General features: G+C 36.1%; 1 protein-coding gene across 1 annotated transcript in view; it reads right to left on the reverse strand.

Moving 5' to 3' along the window:
- Positions 1-814: 814 nt before the first annotated feature.
- Positions 815-13,791, reverse strand: part of LOC121853601 (muscle calcium channel subunit alpha-1-like) — a gene marked incomplete in the record, with an annotated part of 305,963 nt that continues 292,986 nt past the window's right edge. The window contains 4 exon segments of the mRNA XM_042347854.1: positions 815-5,631; positions 7,585-7,715; positions 9,788-10,035; positions 13,419-13,517. Of these exon segments, the coding sequence (XP_042203788.1) occupies positions 5,374-5,631; positions 7,585-7,715; positions 9,788-10,035; positions 13,419-13,517 (736 nt within the window).

Here is a 13,791-nt window from a genome sequence, read left to right on the forward strand (position 1 = left end):
GAGTCACCATCACTGTCATCCACACTTATCAGGGCCTCCCTGACAAATCCCTCAAAGTCACCATCACTGTCTCTCTCACTATCACTGGCTTGGGCTGGCTGTGGTGGGTTGTGGGCGAAGAACTCGGTAATGCTTTGTTGACGGCTAGTGTTGATGTGTCGTGATACACCTTGATGTAGGGCTCCATAATCTGCAACATACATACATAGATAAATAAATAAATATATATATATATATATATATATATATATATATATATATATATATATATATATATATATATATATATATATATATATATATATATATATATATATATATATATATATATATATATATATATATATATATATATATATATATATGCAAGTAAATCACTGTAGGTGGGATTAGAATCACAGTTTGAAGGCTCAGGGGTGAGTACAGACTGTCTGTACTACCCCGAAGATGTGAATTACAATTTAAAGCGCCTTTGGGAACTTCGTGTTTTCTTTCTTTCCTTGTGGTTATCAGCATATATATATGGTATATATATATATATATATATATATATATATATATATATATATATATATATATATATATATATATATATATATATATATATATATATATATATATATATATATATATATAATATATATATATATATATATATATATATATATATATATATATATATATATATATATATATATTTCCCTTACCCTCACCCTGTCCTGCTCATTATTACTGAACTGATGATCCATCTATTGAAGTTATAAAATGTCTTCCATTGTATAATGCAAGTCTATAGGAAAAGTAATATACATACTATTACAAGGTTAGGCTTTATTCCAAATGAGAATTGCTACAACACTGTATAAATTATGACGAGAATTGGCAAATGTAAATTCGTGATTGTTCCTTCCACACTTTTCTGTATCAACATACATATAACAAGCAAACAAACAAAGTTATTCGAATGATAGGAAAAGAGAAGTTGATAAAGAGAGGGAATAAGGGAAGGAAAGATAATAAACCCCATCTGGGCTAAACAAAAGAATTGCTAATTGTTTTGACCTCTTATATTGCTCAACATTCAAGCAATAAAAGGCAAAAACAATTACATTGTATTATTCTCTCATTTTAATCAAGAATGTGAAAAATCACAAGTATACTACAGTATATAGTGAACTTTGACCACAAATAATTTGTAAACTGTGATGAAAATAAAGTAAAATGTAAAAATACCCTCAATAAACACCCTGTCAGGATGTTGTATAAACAAACCCCACACAGGAAGCAGTCAGTCAAGAATCCCTCTTGGACAAAAAGATTCCCTTACAAAATCATGTAAACTGCCAATACCAGGCACAACAGCTCTCATCAGTTTCCCAGTAAATGTGTTTTAATTACAATTAGATGAAGTAGTAAAATTATGTAGAAAATATGTCACCATTGTCCTGTGATGACAGTTATTCACCTTTAAATAGATACAAATATTTCACAATAACAATGTTTGTGCAGTGAGACATATTGTCACTTCTTTATGCAGAAATTTACATGTGCTACTCTTTCATAGGAAAAAAAGAAAAGATTATAACTCCACATCTAATACTGACCCTCATATAAAAACCTACAGTAAAAAACCAGCCACTTTGAAGCATAGAACTTGAGTCCAGCAATGGTCCATGAAATTACCTATATGTACCTATGGAGTCCTCACTAGTATTTCACCATGACATGATTATACAATTTATTTCATTTAGTTTTGAACAAAGTTATAGAAATAAATGTTGTAATTTTGTTGTATATTATAAAATAAAAAGCTCTAATGACAATGGTATCATGAAATAAACACTAAATAGAGCAAATTTATATAATTTGCTTTCATGATGATGCATATTGTCAAAAGTCTGCCATAACACTTCTAACTGGCACATGTCAAATAAAAGTAATAAATCTTTTGGTGTGACACATGCCAATATATGAAGCAAATTCTGATGTGACACATGTGAAGTGTTGTATCAGCTGTCACTTCAGACACAACACATAAAATATTTGTTACAACTACTGAGGAGATATCTGTGGAACATCTGAAGTAACTTCTGATTGGACACATGTGAAGCACTGGCAGTAATTTCTTCTGGTGTACATGTGACACATCTGATAGGACACATGTGCAGCATATGTAATAACATTTGGTGGAACAAATGTGAAATATCTGTAGAAACCTCTGATAAGACATGTGAATTATCTTTGTAACTTCTGATGTAACATTTGTAAAACATGTCTTAACTTAACTGATATAACATACAGTATGTGAGACATCCGTAGTAACTTTTGACAGAACACATGTCCAACATCTGGAGTAAATTATTCACAGTTCGTAAAAGAAGAACATATGAGTTATGGAATTGTTAATGATATATACAGTCTGTCATATTCACCTTCTCCCACATTACACTGTGTTAGTATGAATATAAATTTTACCTCTCCATATATTACTGTTGAAACAATCAACAAAAACATGAACAAATTGTCTGACTGACTGTATAAATCGAAACATTTCACAGGCATGGGCATAAAAGAGGATTTCCCACAACCATCTTTGGATGACAACAACAGACAATTTGCCTGCTACCCACCATCACAGAGACTGGCCATTACAGGTCAACAAAATAGTCAACATTATGGGGATCTATACTTTATAACACAGTTGTATCCCAGAATGGAATTGTCTTCCTAAACTCTATTGATCAAATATCAACAATTTGTTATTTCTTTAAATGAAATGAGATAAATGGCTGAAAATATTCAGGCCTAGATATATGTAATGGTTGAAACACGAAAGACAAATGTCATGGACATTGAGCACCAGAGATCTTTGGAAGTTGTTATTCACAAACTAGGGCTATTCAAGGCTAGAAGATTTCAGACAAAATATGAACTACCTATGGTCATATTATGATAGTGCAAATGCAATCACAATATTATTTGCAAATATCATAGTCATATTAAAATCTCTCAATTATTCAATATATAGATTATATAAACAGAGGACTACTTGACCCTATTGATCTATCCATGACAAAAGACAGTCACTGTGGTCCTGGTTTCCTTTTCTGGGACACAAAAGGAGGTTCAGGTGGCCCTAGTCTCCAGCACCTGACCACCATATAGAGGGTTTGAAAATATGGGGAGATAAACAAATAAGTTATCAGTTCTTGTGAGCATATGATGGATATTCAATGTAACATATTTTCTGCGAGTTGTGCGTGGAAAACTGAGCTTCAATGATATTTTATTACAGCTCATACTTATTTTGTCATACCTACTTCAGTCAATATCACATAGAGTTTAGATTATGCTCTGATTTTGAGTTAAACCTCCTCAGTGGATTCTCTTTATGCAATAATAATATCACAATGGTACCTACTTACTACTTCAACATAAGACTAAAACCTCTCCTCCAATTTTCAAAACCTCCAACAATGAGGTAAAAAATGTGGATATAAACATACAATGAACTTTAGATTCTTTTAATGAAACTAACAGTCCTACAGAGTAATCTAAAGAATTTTTACATCATAAAAAATGCAAATAAAACAAGATTCTAATCTTGTATGTCCAAAATCAATACAAATCAGACAAATGGGTTTCAAAACCAACTTGTCATCACAAAGTTATAATTAAAGAGCCCATTTAAAAATCCAACATTTCCTCTCTGTAGACAGAATCACTGAGTCCATTAAGACAAAACAAAATAATCTTAGGTACTTGGTTGCCACATTTACCCTGAATAGTTCTGCTTATTCTCGCTCTGCAAGAAAGAGACTTATATTCCAGACTCTGCACCAATGTTACAGCCTGTTTTAATGAGTTGTAGCCCATTTTCAAAAGGTGTTTCCTATCAATAGTCCACCAACACTCCCCTTGTGCTTTGGTAGTATTCTTTGTTTGTTGTCCACATGACTGTCTCTTCTTTGTTTAATAATGAGCATACCAGCATTGTTCAACACAATTTTCATAGTAGTTGAATGCAGACTAAACTTGAGTTCTGGGCTAAATTGTGTGTTTGGGTTTCCGACAAAAAGTGTCACGCGTGTTTCTAGGATCACAGGATTATACTGCTACTCTCTACAACAATAACAAAGACCCACACCAAAAAAAAAAAAATGTGAGCCAATTGCCAGCTTCTTTGGCCAGCAAAAAAGAACCAAAAGTAATATGAACTCTGAAGAAAAATATGCAAATTCCTAAGAGACAGAAACTGCAAGAAATTATGGATGACATGAGGTGATTTCAGTACCTTTCATTGAAAACTTGTTTGAGAGGAAATAACAACAGATTATCACAATTGAGAGAGGCACTTCGGGTTAAATAAGTTAACCCCTACTCAAATGTGTAGAGGTTATACAGCATCGTTTTCACTTGCTGGTTCTCATAGCCTGAGGATACTGAGGGATATGATCTGTGCACATTGTTACACCCCATCATAGGTGAGGGATATGGTACTGATAAATTGTCATAACCCTTGGTTTTGGGATACAACATTTGTCTAATACCTTACCTTACTGACATAACACTTGCTTTTTCATATCCCTTTACAAATCAGGTATATGATACCTTCCAAGTGCGAGCAACAGGTTGATGACATGTGAAAAGATATGCTATCTAACAGATTGAGCAGACTTTCTGTAAGTCTCCATTTTCCAAATATAAAAAAGAATCTTACTGAAAGTATCTCTAGAGACTAGAATCTGCTCATCATTTCACAAATCTCAATCTCTTCGTTTAGGAGAGTCCACGCACAAGGGATCAAGCCTTCTGTGGGTACTTCACCACATTGGGCGAATATCATTTGCTTGTATACAAACCAAACAACAAGATCCTAACAAATATGACTCATCCACCCTACGATATTAATGGCTGTATGTGAAATATAGGCTTTGCCACTTCCTGATGCAGCTTCACCAGCATTGTAGGAATAGTGTAGGGCCCAAACTCTTGTGATTCCCTTCCAAGATGAGAACATGACCAAACTCACAGGTATAAAATTATTCACAGATTTGGGAGAATAGCACTGCCTCATCCTGTCTTTCCACCTTTTACAGATGCCCTAGAAAACCCTATTTCTTGTGATCCCTGTTCATGCCTCTAACAGAAGTACATCCACAGAGCAGAGGCAACTTGAGGGGATGGGACCGTTGGACCAAAGAGGGGTTCTCTGTCTGGAGCACTTGGTAACCTTCACACAAGCATCTTTAGAAAGGCCACTTCACAAAGCCTCCAATGACACATGAGGGATCATGAGGTTGGAAGAGGATGAATGGACACAGTGAAGAACCATCATATAACAGATTTAGACTTCTAATTCACACATTATTTCTATAAGGGTGATTGATGATCATAATATGATGAATCTGGCTTTTGGTGTCTAGATGGGACCCGAGGCCCTCTTTGTCGTTGAGGATGCTCGGGGGAGGCATCCTCAGGGGCTAGTTCTTGTTGGGAGGCTGAGAGGATGTTATGGGCAGCTCGGTCCATCTCCTCAGTGGTCATTTCCAAGGCCTCCGCAATTTCCCTTGAAGTTGTACGAACAAATTCAGGATCACAGTATTTACCCAAACCCTGGTCAGCCAACACCTGTCAAAGGATAAAATATGTTACTCTTCAATAACATGTCATCAGATACAGCATAGCAGTACAGTAATCACTAAACAGAGCATTTTAGGCAAGTTTATACCTATTATTGTGATACAAGGGAAGTTTTTGATCCGCCCAACAGAACTCTTCAACCTGTTTAGTTTTCTACGTTTGGAAAAATTATCTTTAAGTTTCAAATTTAAGTAAGTTATTTACAAAAGTATAACTAATAACTGATGATGTAAACTTTAAACAAAATCTATACAAACCAAGAGAAAACATAAAGTTCACAAATGATGATAAACAAACAGTTCAATAAATCCCACTGTAACAGTAGAGTACAATAACACAAGACACGTAAGGTTTGGAAGACAGGGGGCCAGATGTTGACTTCATGGCTATTACTCTTCAACTAACTCTGAAGGTTCGATTCTTTTTTTATTTCCGAATTAGTGAGTTACTCAATCATGCTAAAATGCCCCAGTGATAGTTCCTCTTGTGCTGAGCAGCTTGATGTGATAAGGCATAATAAGGTGTAATAAGAGTGGTAATGGACCAGCAAAGATTGGTAGAGACTTGAACTTGTGACCATCTCTACCATCCTCAACACAGGTAAATAACAGTCTCAATTTATGCTTTCCATTATTTAAGGCTTATTAAGCTTGCTTTATATGTCTGTTTTATTTTCTTGGTTGACAGTTTGCATGACAGAGATACTGTATATCAAGGGTAGATGGAGTGTTTGGAGGGTGGCCGATCTCTAACCCTCTAAATTTGTTATGTTCTTATGGGATTAATTGCTTCGATAACCATGGTACAATACAGTGCTATCAAATTAAGACTACAGTGGTCCCTCGGTTAACGAACGGTTCGATTAATGAAATTTCGATTAACAAATTAGCTCCCGTAAGGATTTTCAGTTCGATTAACGAACAAAACTTCAATTAACGAAATCCTTACGACAAACATGTTTTGTTGTGCGCATCAGCTGATCAGCTGATCGGCTAGTCAGCCAGTACAGTAATTGGTTCTATGCTTACATTCATTTCCAGTGAAGTAAATATCAAGAAAATTGGTCTCTTGAATATTTCTGCATTTTTTATATTAAAATTATTGGGCATTCTGAAATTTAGTTAACATAGTGATAATACAGACAGTACAGGGAACAGTTTTTGTGTGCCCATCAGCTGATTGAATCACCCAACAACCCTTCTCAGTTTAACTTTATTTACAGTGGAGTAAACATCGATTTTGTTGGTCTCTTAAGTATTTTTTGCATTTTTTCATTAAAATTATTGGTCATTCTGAAATTTAGTTAACATATTGATATTATACAGTGCAGAAATTATTATGAAACATGAAGAAGGCATTACAACTAATGCACTCTGTAAAGAATATGGTGTCATCATCGACCTCTACAATCAGCTGTTTGATATGTAAACAAAGCTGCCGGTAATATGACATACACACCTCAAAGTTAAAATACAGTATTCTATTGTTTTTTATTTATTATTGTGCAGTATACTGTACAGTACAGTAATGTATATAGTTTATATTTAATGTTTTGTTAATTCTATTACCGGTATACAGTACTTTGTATGTATACTTTTTCTGTTAGTTGGAACCAATTACCCAATATCCCATTGAAATAATAGATTCGGTTAATGAAATTTTCGGTTAACAAACGAATCTGTGGAACGAATTGTGTTTGTTAACCGAGGGACCACTGTATTTGGTAGTGCTCATGGTTTATATGAATCACTAAATGACTCTCAATCAACACTGTCTTAATGTAAGAGATATAGCTCAAATTTTCCCAACAAATCTCATAGGAACACACAGTTTTACCACAACACACTTAGTATACAGGTAGAGGGGCTAGTTCACTTTTAAGACTCGACAAAATAAAATATCTTGTAAACACTAATTTTAAAAGACAAAGTCAATACTTACCCTACCGACCAGACTCTCAGCAGAGCCGACAACCTCAGAGTAAGGTCTGGACACACTTCTAGGGCTGCTTGGGACACTCTGAGAATGGCGGTCCCCTGGAAGGCTTCCATTACTCTCACTGTGAGAGGTCGCTGTTGGGAAACAAATAAACATTTGCATTCTGGGGCCAAGATTTTCACTTTTTACATTTTTTGTTAATAAAAGCTAATGAACAATGAAGTCAAACAAATGTGCAGTAAAATTTGTGTTTATTGCATTTTGAATTAAGGACATTTATCTGACTACAGTTTCAGAGTTACTATCATCAGTTGTGAACCTTTAACCTTTCTATACATGTTGCAGGTTCATAATTGATGATAAATTTATTTATTTCTTTTAACTTATTTATCAAAGAGTGCAAATTGTAGGACAATAAAAGGCTAGTTCAGATGGAAATGGAAGTCAGAGGCGAATAAATTAATGTCTTAAGTGTGTTGTTTAGTATCCCGGGTGTATGTAACGTAATCTATTCTAGCAAAATATTTGCACTTTTTTCATGAAAACTTGACTGTAAAGTTAGTAACAAAGTAAAGTATGGTCACAATAAAAGCACAAAAACAAAGCAGACAACAAAGGAAGAGTCTGCTAGAGTCTGCCAGACACAAGAGCCACAGTCAGGAAGCTGTAGAAGACCCATCAGTTATCTGGGGTCAGGAAATAGTGTAGTATTTCTCTTCACTGCCATTTATTTTATTAGCAGTTGCAATGCAATCATAGGAGTTCAAAATATGAAAATAATATGTGATGCAAAATTCAGTATCAATTAAAACAAAGAAATCAACAAAAGTTCTGCAGAAAAATTGCTCTAAAATGATTGCAGTCAACTCCTTGTGTCTACTGAGCATGCAGTTAAGTGGTGTGAACTTGTGCCTTATGTGTACTTGTCCAGACCTACGCAAGGCTTGCTTTAATGGAGATGTTAGTATCACACCCAAGAAATGTAGGACTAAGGAATTATATTCAGCAGGTATGTATCAGTACTGGGGGAACACACCCACCATAGTAACACTATTGGGGGAAATACACCCAGCAAAGTGATAACAATGGGGGAACACCCAACAGTAACAAATGTGGGTCAAAATGCCCAGCAGTATTTGGGGAAACAACAATACTTACAGAATTATGACAAAGGCACAAGTACTCCCGAGAGATAGTAGAAGAGAAGAGAGTTACCTAAGAGAGAGAGACAGAAGGGGAGTGGAGGGGGCACAGCCATTACGGGGGTGAGGGAGTCCGGACACCCCCACAGAACCACAGCATACGTCCCAGTCTAAGGCACCAGCAAATACACCAGCAGAAGGCGAAGACAGCTTAAGAGTTGACACTGATGATGGAAGAACACAGTGGTGGAGATGGTGGTGGTGGTGAAGGTGAAGGTTTTGGTGATGATTGTGTGATGCTTGTGGTGAGGTTTGTGGAACCTGGTGTTGATGAGGTGGAAGTTGTTGTGCTTGCTGTTGATGGGAGTCATGGTGGTGGTTGTGGTCAGATTCTTCTGGCAGAAGACGATGATACTGATAAATTTGTTGATAATGACGGTGATGGTGATGATTGGCTTCTGACTGTGGAACTTGTGGTAGGTGACGATGTGGTTGGTGCTGGTGGTATTGGCTATGAAAGTTGTGGTTGTAGGAGGTTGTGTGGTGCGGTGCATGGTGAACTGAGCCACACTGAGGGAGACTGTGTGTTGAGGCAACCACCTCAGACACACTAGAAGACACCTCAGACTGGTCCTCAAGATGGAAGGAGGCAAGGGTATGGTTTGTCTCAAGTTCTGAGTCTGAGTCAGAACTAGAGGGGTGGAAGTTATCAAGGGATCGGTGAAAGGTGATATGGGGCTTGCGTGGAGGGGCACGGAGGGAGCGGCGGTGGAAGGGCATATGGGGTTGGCGTGGAGGAGTACGGGGCAGGACTCTAGAGGACACATAAGGAAGGGTGACACAGGGGCGTAGAGATGCCATGTGCTGAAGCAGTGCCCGCACTGACAGCAACTGGCCGGAGGGGTCTTCGCGCCCTGTAGAGGATTGTGCCGCCTGGCTAGGAGGAGCAGGAAGGGCCAGGAGACCACCACGGGGGGGTCTGGGGTGGTGCTCCTTGCGGGCGGAGGCTGGGGTGGTGGGGCATGACAGGTGATGCCCCCTGGGGTACAGGGTGCGCGGGGTACCTCGGCCGTGGAACGAGGCACGCAGACCCCGTCTGAATGGTGCTGAACCAGTAGATGACTGATGCACGATGCCTGCCACGGCCAAGGCTTGAGCATGAGCCAGTCGCAGCCCATCGGCGATGTTGCTGAAGCTACGAGACTGGGCGTCCTGGCGACCAATGCAGCCCAGTCCCCAGGAGTGAGTGGAGGTGCGGCGGGGGGGTGGCGTGGGGGGCTGCGGCCCGTCACTCAACTCCTCATCACTCAGGCTACACACAGTGAAGCACCATTAGTCAACAGTCAGCAGGAAACACAAACAAGTATCAGCAAGGGAGTACTGTGCACTCCCATGCCACAGCTAGCAACACTGGAGTTAAACAAGCAGGCGACACACCAACCAGTAACCCCGGAACATGAACCCCAATAACACACTCGTCTGATAACCCCAGGAAGTCATAGCAGCCGTGTGAGCAAATCAGCAGCAGCCCGGGTGATGCAAGGGAAGAGATGGTGTTAGTTGGCACTCAAGCTTGTGTTATCAATCATGGCCAAGAAGGAAGGGCAACACCAGCTCAAGCAACTTTACTGACTCTTCAGTAATACAACACTAATATATTTTGGGGCAGGGGTTTAATTTGTTCCTGTACTGAAGCAGTTTGGATTATGTATATTCATCTCCAAACCATTCATTTGCTGTACTTATCAATACACCCTAGCCTAGAGTCATGTTCAACACAATATATCGACTAACAACCCTTGCCTTTCTGTATCCATAATAAAGAATCCCTCACTCTTTGTAATACCAAAAGTTCTTAATCTGTTTATTAGAAGATAATGTGAATGCCATAATAGTGTAACTCAACACTACAAGTCTTAAATAAAATATGTTATGTAATGGTGTAACTGTAACCCCTATGTCAAAAGTGAGATATTCAAGCAGTGGGTCTGAAAACCATCAATTACTTTGTATTTTTTCATTGCTTCCATAACTTGGAATTTCTACACAAAAAATAAACTGCAAGTTCATCACGGATGCTAAGATTATTATGACACTAGTACCTAATCATAAAATTTTCTAGCCAACTTTTATATATATATATATATATATATATATATATATATATATATATATATATATATATATATATATATATATATATATATATATATATATATATATATATATATATATATATATATATATATTTTCTTCTTGCCTGTAGAACTGGACAACACATAAAATGAAAAGTGAAATGCTTTCATTGTAAATATGTGCAAATAGCACAGTGAAGACTATTCACTATGCAAACTCATCTCAGTGTGATTGGTCAGAAAGCATGAGGTGCAATATCTACCCCATGCCAATCATACTGTACTCAGGAAGATGCCCATTGAAAGATACATACTTGAAAAAAACATGTGATGGTCTTCCTCCCATGATTATCAGTGATGATGCAGGTCACGTGAGATAGTTGAAATTATTAGTTTCATTACAGAACTAATCCCAGAGTATCATAATAATTCTAAGAGCCAAAATGATCTTCCTGCTTCTCTACTTCTACAAAGAAACAAGTGTTGATTTATGCTCATTATCAAAACAATGTTGAAGCACTTGCTCTCTATAACTGCTTACCTAACAAATGGTAATACTGTACTGTATGTTTCAATACCAAGTTCATATCATTGTAAAACTTTTGTACTATATAGAAAATGAACCATAAGAGTCATCATCTAAAGTTGATAGTTAAAATATATTTAGTTTTAAAGTTGACCTACCGACTTGCCATAACATGAATGACTGTTCCTTAAATGAATTTGTCTCTGAATATTCTTACAAAGCTAATACCCTGTACAGTATGTAATTTTTTTCCCTGCTAACAATCATAGAGGGAATTAATTTTCTTTTAGCATGAATTTGTACTAGCTAATAATTAAGATACTGTATCAAGAGATCTTCCACAACCATACATGGTCCTGTTCTCTTATTGTCAAAAGAATAATATAATACTGTAATGTACAGTACTCCTAGCATAAAACTCTGATTAAAAAAAAGTAACACATTCACAATCACTACCAGAAAGGAACCTTTAATCAATAGTAACTTTAATCTTATGGATAAAAGTTGAGTGTCACCCTCTACAGTTCCTGCTGAAAGGTATGAATCTTGAAGACTTACAAAAATATCAGGCCCTGCATATGGAACAGAGACGTTAATGACCTAGAAGAGATTTTCCTCCTATCCTCACTTTGAGAGACACATAGGTATGTTAAAAAGAGAAAAGATGCCCCTTACAGATAGTTGTGTTGGCCCCAAGCCCCTGATATTAAGCAGGTGTTGCTGTTCCTTCAAAGCATTACGTTATCCTGGCAGGTTCTCGTGGAGCCTCCACCACGCCATGCTGCAACGCTTAACGTTAACCTTACCATGATAGTCTGGCGTCAAATACTGCATTTGTTTGCTGAAAATTACCAAAGTTAAGTTACAAACACAAAAAAGAATATGCAATTCTGTATCTAACAACATGGTATTAATATACATATATCTCAATTATCCAGTTCTAATACAATACCAACTTCCCTCATGTATATTAAAGAATCATGAGGGAAATATAAGTTTTTCACATTATGTATCTAGTAAATAAACTTTATACATATTTTTTATCTTTGGAGAATATGTAACAATAAAAGCAAATAAAATTATGGAGATTGTAAGTTTGTTTATGAATGAGCATAGATTCTTTGGTGTCAATAGATGTACTTACCCTTAAATTTCATTCCACGAATATATAGGCATGGATAATTAATATTTATGTACAGCAACACTAATAACTTTATACTTAATATATAATAGAGTGTGTAGGATTAACATCAGGATAAGTGTAGCATCTTTACACAAAAAATTTTGGAGTTCTTCCTTTTCATTATTGTTGATGGGCATATTTACAGTAAAATCTTACTCTGTACATAAGAGCAATGTATTATTAACCACTTTTCTTCAATGTGTTGCATTTAATTATCTGTATTAAACGTGCAATCCTTTGTTGCTTTGCCACTTATCCTATTAACAATCCATACACTAGCCAAGACCAGCTAATAAATGGACTTTCCAATGCATGCTATAAGGGATATTTATCCTTATATAAAACCTTACCCTTGTACAGTAATCAGTAAATTTCATCTGAGTTATATACCATCTCATACATATGAAACTACAACTATAGTGTGACATGAAATATAGCTTTTACTAGTACAATTCTGTGCATTAACAGACTCACTGGTACAATTTTGTGAGTTTACTATGTGATAACAGTGGTAATGGTTATGGAAATGGTATGCTATAACTTTTCTTTTTGATCTCAAAGCTTTAACAATAAAGCAACTTTACAGTATATTATCCAATATCTGCTGAATGACATTTAATCTAAGATAATTAATTTGTGGCTCTACTTCACTGACATCTAACTTCACAATAATACATTCCTTGTAAAATCTTACACACACACACACACATATATACATTGCTATGCTAGTCATGGAAACTTTCAGAGAGGGGAAAGTATACTTTGATAATGTACATTTTACACACACAGAACAAAAAAAATTACTAATACATGTACACGACTGGAGAACTGGTAATGAAAATAATACTTACTCTTTTATAACTAGATTTGATCTTCTCTCAGGATCCCCATTCATTATCCTAAGGGGACGCATAGGAATCCCCTCATCGTCCTCACCCAGGGATTGTGAGCTACAGAGGAAGAGGGCAAGTAGGAGGGGAAATGAGCAGAGGGTGACATGCAGTAGGCAAAACATCACTGCTTGGATATTGTACTCTCATACTGAGAAAATTATTTATTAAAAAACAGAATATTACAGATGATTAGGTCATGTATGTATTAACATGCATATATATATATATATATATATATATATATATATATATATATATATATATATATATATATATATATATATATATATATATATATATATATATATATATATATATATATATATATATA

This window comes from Homarus americanus, unplaced genomic scaffold (genome assembly GCF_018991925.1).
Source record: "Homarus americanus isolate GMGI-L3 unplaced genomic scaffold, GMGI_Hamer_2.0 scaffold4896, whole genome shotgun sequence".
Taxonomy (NCBI): domain Eukaryota; kingdom Metazoa; phylum Arthropoda; class Malacostraca; order Decapoda; family Nephropidae; genus Homarus; species Homarus americanus.